We start from the raw sequence: 11083 nt of genomic DNA, 5'->3' as shown, positions 1-11083 counted from the left end.
TTGCATTTCACAGCAGAAATGGGACGGCACCCCACTTTACCCGCTTCACCCCGGACACATTGCGGGACGACCCGATCAACGTCGCTGAGCAAAGGGCTTCCCTATCACAGCTCTACATTTCTATCTCTATGGTTCCGGAAGTGGGTCTGCCCTTAGGCCCCCACCTTCGCCGGAAGTCGTTTTCGCTTCGGTGGGAGGGTCTTATATGCAGGCTGTCGCGCCGGCTCTACTTCCTTTTCCGGCCACAGCAGGAGAGAGAAGCAGGCGCCGCAGCCATGGTGGGTCGGGGGGGGGATCGGGAATCCGCCGCCATCCGCCGCGGGGGGAGCGCCGGGAGCGGGACTGGGGTGTTCCGCGGGGAGGGGGCCGCATGGGCTCCGGTTTCGGGGAGCTATTAAGGGCGCGGGGGGGGTCTTCCCGGTGGGCGAAGGAGGGAGTTCCCCAGATTCGCTTCCAAGTATGGAGATGGGCGAAGCGCTGCACCTGGTGAACGCCTGCCTGCGTGGCCGCAGCTGGGAGCTCCGGTGAAGCTACGAGCCTGCTAGGCAGACCAGTCGTGTGATGGTCATCGCCCCCCCTCCACAATTGGGAAATGGGGGCGAATGGGCCGCTGAGCCTGAGAGTTGCCCTGGTCGAGTTCTTTGGGGGGCAGCCTCCTTGATCCTGGCAGGCTGTGCCCCTCGAGGAGCCTCAATCGCACAGCCCACTTAAGCTTCCTTCACTAATAATAATAATAAATTTTATTTATACCCCTGCCAGAGCCGGGCTCAGGGTGGCTAACACCAATAAAATCACAGTAAAAACATAATTGTTGAAAAAGAGAAGGGGGGAAACCAATTTAAAATACAGGTTAAAAGGCAGTTTAAAATGCAGCCTCATTTTAAAGTAGCCGATAAATCAAGACCATAAGGGGAGGGAAACATAAGGGTCAGACCAAGTCTGAGGGCAAACGGGCCTGGCAGGTTCCTAGTCCTCAAGACGCTCCAGATGCTTTTGGCGACAGCCCTGCAAGGGAGGCGGGAATCGCCGTGCTGAGTCTTGACTTTGCAGAGAGGGAGATGGGGGACATTTGTGGGCAGGGGCTTCATCTGGGGTCAAGCCCTCGTGGGGCTCTGGAGCTTACTGGTTGCAAGCTCGTACTCCAATGATAACAACAATAATACTTTCTTTATACTCTGCCCATCTGGTTGGGTGGCTCCTGCAACTGTTAGACTAGCCTTCCTCACAGGTGGTGGTGAGGCTGAAATAGCTGCTATTATTATCATTACAGTAAATTTATATACCAACCTAGACCCACATGGTGGTTCAAAGAAGTATGTTCTGTCTCAGCGGTCAGAGGCAGCGATGTTGTTTCTGGGAACCGCAGAAGAAATTATTATTATTCTTATTATTACTACTACTACTACCACTTCTAGGTTTCCCTTTCTGGCCGCTGGGAGAAGTGGGATTCTGGATTCTGAGGCTGGAAATGGGCAGCTTGTGGCTCATCTCAGCCTCAGTTTCTCCATCTGTGAAATGGAGGCCTGAAATCGTTTACACCTGCAAACATGTATTTCCCCGACTTCACTTTCTACACACACTCAGGGCGTGGGAAGCCTGGTCTTAAGTCATTCTTAGGGGTCTGGGCCCCCATCTCTGAGCCCTCCAAGCCTCCAGTGTCGGTGGCAATGGGGAGACTGTTTCCTTTGCAGAGCTGCCAGGATTTGTTGCCCTTTCCAGAGCCTCAATAAATCTTTGCTTCTCTCCTCCTCCCAAGTCGCTCGTCATCCCTGAGAAGTTCCAGCACATCCTGCGAGTCCTCAACACCAACATCGACGGGCGGCGGAAGATCGCCTTTGCCATCACCGCCATCAAGGTCTGTAATGGGGCGGTTGTTGCGCGTTTCCTTCAGTTAATTGTAGAATTATAGAGTGGGAAGGGACCCCATGGGTCATCTAGTCCAGCCCGCCCCCTGCAATGCCGCTCTCACAGCAATTGCGACGTTTGAGGCAGCAGTGGCCATTGGGGGACATGCAATGGTCAGTAAACGACATAGTGTTCCTTCGCCTTTACGTAGCTCCTGTGTAGGAACCAAGTCACATTCTCAGGGGAAAGCAGGCCTCTGTGTCCGGGGCTGGGTTTGTGATTTGGTGAAAGCAGAGGGCCTCTTTTCTCCTTCTATCAAACTAGCTCTTCCTGCACAAACTTACTCTTTGCATCTGCAAAAAAAATTATTTGCAGTCATTTCCTAGCACGGTCTTGAGTAAGCAGATTCGGTTAACTACTTCCCTGCTCTCTGTCGCATCCCTTCGTGTGGCCTTTTCTCTGAGTGTCTCTTTGGTCCTGCTCCCCTGATCCTCCCCTCCTTGCTTGCAGGGGGTGGGCAGGCGTTACGCCCACGTGGTGCTGAGGAAGGCGGACATCGACCTGACCAAGAGGGCTGGAGAGCTCACCGAAGATGAGGTGAGTGTGTGTGTGTGTGTGTCCTATCTTCAATGGGTCTTGGGTGTCCCTGCAGAAAGCCTGGAGGGTGAGCTGTGGGTGGAGGCACCCTCTGCTGCACACCTTGTTCAGCTGGTTGTCCTGACTGGCATGGCTTCTGCAGTGGTTCAGGTGCAACGGGTGGCCACTGAAGGGGATGCTGGGCTAAATCCAACAGCCTCCTCTAATGCTCCCCTGCTTTCCTGAATGATTCCATCTGGGGAAACCCAGTCAGATGTGCGGAGTATAAATAAATTATTATTATTATTATTATTATTATTATTTATTATACTTCATTGTTGTTGGGATAAATCTTGGTGTCTTCTCTCTTTTTGGTACTCCTGTTTCCTGAAATATAAAAGAGGATTTTAATTATATATGTACCTTGATCTTTGGTTTACTTAACACAATATGATCATTATTATTTACTTGGGTTTTTGTCTGTTGTAGTTATTATACAATCAATCTGATGTTTAGGATTGATTCAGACGCAACACAGAGCGTATCTCTGACGCTCTTGGCTCTCTCCCTCGCAGGTGGAGCGTGTCATCACCATAATGCAGAACCCTCGTCAGTACAAGATCCCCGACTGGTTCCTGAACAGGCAGAAGGACGTCAAGGATGGGAAGTACAGCCAGGTGAGAGCCAGGAGGACAGCAGCAAGCGAAATGCCTGCCTCCTCTGAGGAGCAGCTGGTGGGCCGTCAATTTGAAACCTTGCCAAAGAGAAATCCATGGGACAGTGGCGACGGTTGGACTTGAAAAGCTGGGAGGGGAGCCTGTTCAGACAAAGAGTTTGACCCACAAATGTTGATAGCTTTGGCTACCAGAGGACTGGACAGATTTGTAGTGAAGGCCGTTTCCGCACTTCCTCCCTGCTCAGAGGCAATGATCCTCCTGCATACTATCTGCTACGAATCTCAGGAGCTGCTCTTCAGCTTGGATCCTGCTTGCGAGTTTCCCTTAACAGGGATCTGGTCAGCTGCTGAGAGTCCAGAAGGGTCCCTTCTGGCCTGGTTCAACCTCAGGGCTCTTCCTAGGTCCTTATGGTTTTAAAATCTGCAAAATGGACTTGAGAAGTGGGCATGAAATTGTCTCTCTTGAGTTCAGCAGGGGCTAGGACCAGGCGCAGTTGCCCAGACCTCTTCCTACACTGAGAGCCAGTGTGGTGTAGTGGTTAAGAGCGGTAGTCTCATAATCTGGTGAACCAGGTTCGCGTCTCGGCTCCTCCACAGGCAGCTGCTGGGTGACCTTGGGCTAGTCACGCTTCTCTGAAGTCTCTCAGCCCCACTCACCTCACAGAGTTTTGTTGCGGGGAAAGAAGGGAAAGGAGAATGTTAGCCGCTTTGAGACTCCCTAATCCAAATTCTTCTTCTCCCATGCGAGCCCAAAAGGCCATGCTAGGTGGACATCTACCTCCAGGGCTGGCGGGTGGCGGCTGTGTATCCTCTGCCCCATGGATACAGGGCCTCTGTTCTGAGAAGGGAACTGCCCCACGGCCAACCCCTTTCCTCTGCCCCAACAGGTCTTGGCCAACGGGCTGGACAACAAGCTCCGCGAGGACCTGGAGCGGCTGAAGAAGATCCGGGCGCATCGGGGCCTGCGCCACTTCTGGGGGTGAGTAGCCGAGAGGGAGGGGGCTAAGAAGAGGGTGTCCGTGCAGGTTCAGACAGCAGCGAGCAGGTGTTGGGGGGCAGCGGGGCGACACTGGGAGGATAAGGAATCTTGCTGGGTGGCAAATCCCTGCCAGTTGATATCTGGCATGCCCCTTACTGTACTCATTTGTAGGTTGAAAAACGGGGTCGTGAGGGCTGAGCAGGGGGGGCATGCCTGTCATCTCTCTCCTCCCCCCACCTTGCTGATATTCCACACTTTTGTTCTCTCCCCACCCCAGCCTGCGTGTCCGTGGCCAGCACACCAAGACCACCGGCCGTCGTGGCAGAACTGTGGGCGTCTCAAAGAAGAAGTAAATCTTTTCCCGTGCAGATAATAATAAAAAAGGGTTTTCTCAATGCTCTTGTCTCCTCCTTTGTCTCTGGTGGGGGGGTTAGGGTGGGGTGCTTGGACAGTGGGTTTCCCATCTCTGCACATTTCCTGGCAAAGGAGGGAGGGGGGTCTTGGCCAGCCCAGGGGGCTCAGAGGGCACAGCATCAACTCTCAGGGGCAACGGCAGAATGTACATGGGCAGGGAATCTCTCTTTTGGGGGGAAGATGTTCCAGTAAATAAAATAATTAAAAAGCACCTGATTAAAAGCAGCACTGCCAGGGACTGGGAGAATCCCTTACAAGGAAAGTCTAAATAGCTTGGGGAATTTTTAGCCAGGAGACAGAAGGCAAAAGGTTTATAAGGTCATGTGCACCCAATTTAAAGCACTTGACTGTGCCCAAGGAATCCTGGGAACTGGTTTATCCCAGTGTTGCAGTTCCCAGCACCTCAACAAACTATAGTTCCCAGGGTTCTTTGGAGAGAGGCTGTGTGCTCCAAAATGCATGGGGCGGGTCTGACTCCCAGCTGAGGGTAAGTTTGGCACTTGCTTCTTTCCCCCCTCTAGGAAAACAGGGTCAAGAATAGAAACTAAAATGGTTTGCCCTTTCGCTAGCGCTGTGGGTTAAACCATAGAGCCTAGGATTTGCTGATGAGAAGGTCGGCGGTTCGAATCCCTGCGAGGGGGTGAGCTCCCGTTGCTCGGTCCCTGCTCCTGCCAACCTAGCAGTTCAAAAGCACGTCAAAGTGCAAGTAGATAAATAGGTACCGCTCTGGTGGGAAGGTAAACGGCGTTTCCATGCGCTGCTCTGGTTCACCAGAAGCGGCTTAGTCCTGCTGGCCACATGACCCGGAAGCTGTACACCGGCTCCCTCGGCCAATAACGCGAGACGAGCGCCGCAACCCCAGAGTCAGCCACGACTGGACCTAATGGTCAGGGGTCCCTTTACCTTTTACACCAGTATATATAATTTTTATTAAATTTTCTAAACAACATTTAAACAACCTTAAATCAATGTCCTCCCTTCTCTTTCGGTGGTTTATTTTACATACCATATATCCCTGCATATTTTACATGAACTAAACCATTCAGTATTCCATTATTGCATCCATCAAAACTTATTTACACTGTTGAATTTATCTTAATGCTACCAGCGTTTTTAAATGAACACATTTTTTACCCATTGTCAGGTGGCAGTGGTGGTTGCTCGTGAGTTAGCAGGCAGGACTCTGACCTGTCTTTTACAGGTTTTATTTTGGTGCAAAACTTTACAGTGCAGAACCCCAAAGTTCATGTCTGCCTCAATCGCTAGCAGTTATCCGGGAGTGGCTCTTTCTGGTTTTTACCCCAACATAAGAGCAACTGAAGATGCGTGTTTCCCTCCTGGCAAGGTGCGGTGCTGGGGCTCCCAGCAGCATCCCCTCCCATCCCTCTTCCCCACCGGAGGCTTGGCCTTCCTCACCACAGGAAAAGGAACTGCTTCGCAAGATCTTTCGGGGCTCCCTGTATCCCAACGGCCTCTCTACCTCCCTTCTCTGTTCCGATGACACTCCCCTGACACCAATATATTCAGTAAACGTTTTCCAGGCTTCTTTAAACGTACATCCTTGCTCTCATTCTATAAATTAAGTCTGCAAGCTGCACATATTTCATCAGTTTAAGTTTCCATTCTTCTTTGGTTGGGACCTCATTTTACTTCTTTGGGCTCACAAGACACAGGCCCCGGTAGTGGCGTACATGAATAGCCTTTTTTGACACCTGGGAATTTCCCTTTGAATTATCTCCAACAAAAATAACACTTGGGTTTGTTTTTGGTTTTTTTTGAAAATGAACTTTTAAACATGTTTTTTTCCAGTTCATGATACAGTGGTACATTGGTTGTCAAATGTTATCCATTCCGGAAGTTCTGAAACATTCGACAACCGGGGCGCAATGGGCAGATGGCAAATTCTATTGAGAAAATTGAAAAATGCCTCGGAAGTAGTTCGATTTCTAAGGTGTGTTTGGAAATGGAAGCATTTACTTCCAGGTTTTTGGCATTCAAAAACCGAAATGTTCAATAACCGAGGCACCACTGTATATAATTTCCCAAAACTCTCTTACCCTTTTACAAGTCCATCACATATGATAAAATGTACCCTCAACTTCATTACATCTCCAGCACTTATTTTAGCAAGTCTGCTCAGAGTTAAATACCATCGGGAAATCATTTTCAGGTAGTTCTCCTTCAAAGAATTACATGCTGTGTACTTCAAATCGCTCTTCCACAGATTTTCCCAGAGGCTCAGATTAATTGTGGCGATCACACAGGGTCCCCGGACGTTTGACGGTCTGTTGACCCTGTGCCACCACTGTGATTGCTTTATTCGCTGCCACCAACCCGTTTCTCACGGGTACACAGAGTCCAGACAGCTGACAACATTAACAAATAATCAAGTTTATTTATAGGCATGAACAAACTTATGGTTACAATTAATTTTTCTTGGCAGTTTCTTAATCTTTGTTCCTTAACTGTCTTACGCGTTTCTAACAACTTCAAACTGATTATTCCAACTATCTATCAGACTCCACCTAACAATTCCTCTCACTCACTCACAACACAACTCGACCAACCCACAGACTTAACCTCCCTCTTCCCTCTTCAACTCCCAACTCTCAACTGACTTCCACACAGCTCCACTCTCACTCCTCCTCTCTCTGGCCAATCACATCTCACTCATTTAACCCTTTCCTTATGACCCACTTGGAGGCAAACGCCACAATTATTATTATTATTATTATTATTATTATTATTATTATTTATCATTTATATCCTTTCTCTATTGCCAGTGTGTCATAGAAGCTTTAACAAGCTCATCTTTTGTTTCCCAATCTAACAACAGTTTGTACATTATAGATAATATTTTTCTTTCTTTTGTAGGTCTTTTACAAATGGTGAGCTTTTTTTTTTTTTTTATAATATTTTTTATTACGTTTCTTTCCAAATTTTATACATTACAAACAAATAAGGAGTTTACAAGAAACCATTTTTTTTTTTTTTAACAAAAATCCCAACTTGGACTTCCCCACCCCTTCCGATTCTGCGTTCTTTATATTAACAATGTCAGCAATTTGTTACCTTATGTCATACCTTATTGTAACTTTTACATGTTATGTATCTATATTCAATGTATTATGTCACAATTTTTATACCTTTAAAATAAACGTAACATGTTCAATTTCATATTATCTCCTTTTCTCTTTTATCACTTAGTTTACTATTTACTTAATCATAATTGCTAAAGCGTATCATTTCCAAATCATGCACCGTCTTAAGATTCATACAGTTTGTAATACTTTTGCAAGTAGTCTTTAAACTTTTTCCAGTCCACCTCAATTGTTTCTACATCCAAATCTCGGATTCTGCCGGTCAGTTCAGCTATCTCCATGTAGTCCATCAACTGCATCTGCCATTCCTCCAGCGTGGGTAAATCTTGTGTCTTCCAGTTCTTTGCGATGAGTATTCTTGCTGCTGTACTAGCATACATAAACAAAGTTCTGTCCTTCTTTAACACTTTCTGGTCTACCATGCCCAACAGGAAGGCCTCTGGTTTCTTGGGAAAGGTATACCTAAATACCTTTTTCAACTCATTGTAAATCATTTCCCAGAAAGCCTTAACCTTTGGGCATGTCCACCAGAGGTGAAAGAAAGTCCCCTCTGCTTCCTTACACTTCCAACATTTATTGTCAGACAGGTGATGTATCTTAGCTAACTTGACTGGGGTCATGTACCACCGGTATATCATTTTCATAATGTTTTCCTTCAAGGCCGTACTGGCCGTGAATTTCATTCCGGTGTTCCATAACCTTTCCCAGTCTTCAAACATAATGTTGTGTCCAACATCCTGTGCCCATTTAATCATAGCAGATTTAACTGTCTCATCCTGTAAATTCCACATAAGCAGCAAGTTATACATTCTAGATAACAGCTTTGTCTTTGGTTCTAACAATTCTGTCTCTAGTTTCGACTTTTCCACCTGGAAACCAACTTTTTTGTCCATTTTGAAAACCTCTTGAATTTGAGCATAATGTAGCCAATCTCGCACCTTATTTTTTAGTTTGTCCTGGCTCTGCAACTTCCAATTGTCTCCAATTTTTTCAGTCAATTCCCAATATTTCGGCCAATAGGCCTCCATATTGGGTCTTTTTCGGGCCTTGGCCTCCACTGGTGATAGCCACCTCGGAGTTTTACTCTCTAGTAAGTCTTTATATTTCATCCAGACTGCAAAAATTGCTTTTCTGACAATGTGGCTTTTAAACAATTTATGTGCTTTAACCTTGTCGTACCATAGGTATGCGTGCCATCCAAAAGCATTATTAAAACCTTCCAGATCTAGGACATCGGTGTTTTCCAACAAAAACCAATCTTTCAGCCAGCAGAAGGCTGCAGCTTCATAATACAACCTCAAGTCCGGCAGGGCAAACCCCCCTCTTTCTTTCGAATCTGTTAATATTTTAAACTTTATTCGGGGCTTTTTGCCCTGCCAGATAAATCTAGATATATCCTTCTGCCATTTTCCAAAGCAATCCACTCTGTCCACGATCTGTAAGGTTTGAAACAAAAATAACATTTTCGGCAACACATTCATTTTTATAGCTGCAATTCTTCCCAACAAGGAAAGTTTCAATCTTGACCAAATTTCTAAATCCTTTTTAACTTCCAACCAACATTTCTCATAATTATCCTTAAATAAATTCAAATTCTTGGAGGACAAATAGATCCCAAGGTATTTCACTTTTTTAACCACATTCAGTTCTGTTTCTCTCTGAAACCCCTCTGTTTCTGTAATTGTTAAATTTTTGGTCAGAACCTTAGTTTTTTGTTTATTCAACCTAAATCCCGCCACCCGACCAAATTCAGATATAAGTTCGAGAACTCTTTTTGTACTGGATTCTGGCTCCTGCAGTGTCAAAACTAGGTCATCTGCAAAAGCTTTCAGTTTATATTGTTTCACTCCGACCTCTATCCCTTGTACCAACCGGTCCTCTCTGATCATATTCAATAGCACCTCCAGGACTGAAATAAATAACAGAGGGGATAGAGGGCACCCTTGTCGTGTCCCTTTTTCAATTTTAAATTCCTCCGTCACCACATTGTTCACTATTAATTTAGCTTTTTGTTCTGAATAGATTGCATGTAATCCATTCTCAAACCCCCGTCCCACTCCCATCCCTTCCAAGTTCTTCTTCATAAACATCCAAGATATGTTGTCAAATGCTTTCTCCGCATCAATAAAGATTAACACCGCCCTTGTGTTCCTGTTAGTCTGCAAAAGTTCTAAAATGTCAATGATGTTTCTAGTGTTCTCATATAAATGTCTACCAGGGAGAAAGCCAGCTTGGTCTTTATGAATTACTTCATTTAAGACTTTTTTAAGTCTATTTGCCAAAATGTCTGCAAATATTTTGTAATCCACATTTAGGAGTGAGATGGGACGGTAGTTTTTAAGCTGAGTCTTTTCAGATTCTGACTTAGGTATCAATGTGATGAAGGCTTCTTTCCACGTTTCTGGTGCCCTCTTCCCATCCATAATCTGGTTACATACCTCCAACAAAGGTTGTATCAAATAGTCCTTCAGAACCTTGTAATATTTGGAGGTAAGTCCATCCGGGCCTGGAGATTTGCCTAGTTGCATATTCTGAATGGCACCTTCAATTTCCTGTGAGGTTATTGTAGAGTTCAAGATTGATCTTTTATCTTGAGTTATTTTTGATAGTCCATTTATCTTTAAAAATTGATCTATCTCTGATTCTTTCTGGGGCCCCTGTGCATACAGTTCTTTGAAGTATCTGTGGAAGCACCTCCTAATTTCTTCTGGTTTCTGTACGATCCTTCCATCAATCTCTAGATTTGTTATCGTGTTTAGCTTTTGTCTTTTTTTCAGCTGCCAAGCTAGCAGCTTTCCACATTTATTTGCTGATTCAAAAGATCTTTGCTTCATCTGTTTTATTTTCCATTCAATCTCCTGATTAATCAATTTTGAGTATTCTGCTTGGTGGAATTTAATTTCTCTCAGCACCTCCTTGGACTTTGGTTTGGTTCTCAGCTTTTTTTCTCCTTGGTGTATTTTCTCCAATATTTTGTCCTTCTTTCCGTTCCAGAGTTTTTTCTTGATTGAATTCTGTTGTATCAGAAACCCTCTCATAAGAGCTTTGCTTGCGTCCCAGATCGTTCTTTTTTCAACTGTAGTATTCAGATTTATCTCAAAATAGTCCTTTAATGTTTTTTGGGCCTTTTTCACAATCTCTTGATCTCTTAGTAGTGTGTCATTCATTCTCCATCTGAAGGAACCGGGTTGAGTTAATCTAAGTTCTATTTTCAAGGCGTTGTGGTCGGAGCATGTTTTTGGGCAGATTTCCACCTTTTTAGTCTTGGGTGCCAGCCCCCTGGAGGTCCAGATTTGGTCGATCCTTGACCAAGACAGGTGGGCCTCAGAGAAAAAAGTTCCTTCTTTACCTAGGGGGTTCTTTGTCCTCCATATGTCGATCAAATCCAGATTGTCAGTCAGTTCGAAAAAAGTTTTGGGCAGTCTGCCGTCTGATGTTAAGTTTTGGTTGTAAGACTTATCCATATGTGTAGACACCACTCCATTCATATCT

General features: G+C 45.6%; 1 protein-coding gene across 1 annotated transcript; it reads left to right on the top strand.

Moving 5' to 3' along the window:
• The first annotated feature begins 113 nt into the window (after window positions 1–113).
• RPS18 (ribosomal protein S18) lies at window positions 114–4471 on the top strand. Its single transcript, XM_053378723.1, has 6 exons — window positions 114–278; window positions 1757–1855; window positions 2356–2442; window positions 2997–3098; window positions 3985–4076; window positions 4354–4471. The coding sequence occupies exons 1-6, from the start codon at window positions 129–131 to the stop codon at window positions 4427–4429; spliced, it is 606 nt and encodes a 201-aa protein (XP_053234698.1). The 5' UTR covers window positions 114–128; the 3' UTR covers window positions 4430–4471.
• Window positions 4472–11083: the final 6612 nt, after the last annotated feature.

The sequence above is a fragment of the Podarcis raffonei genome, chromosome 2, assembly GCF_027172205.1.
Source record: "Podarcis raffonei isolate rPodRaf1 chromosome 2, rPodRaf1.pri, whole genome shotgun sequence".
NCBI lineage: Eukaryota > Metazoa > Chordata > Lepidosauria > Squamata > Lacertidae > Podarcis > Podarcis raffonei.
This window is presented reverse-complemented; position numbering and strand designations above follow the sequence as displayed.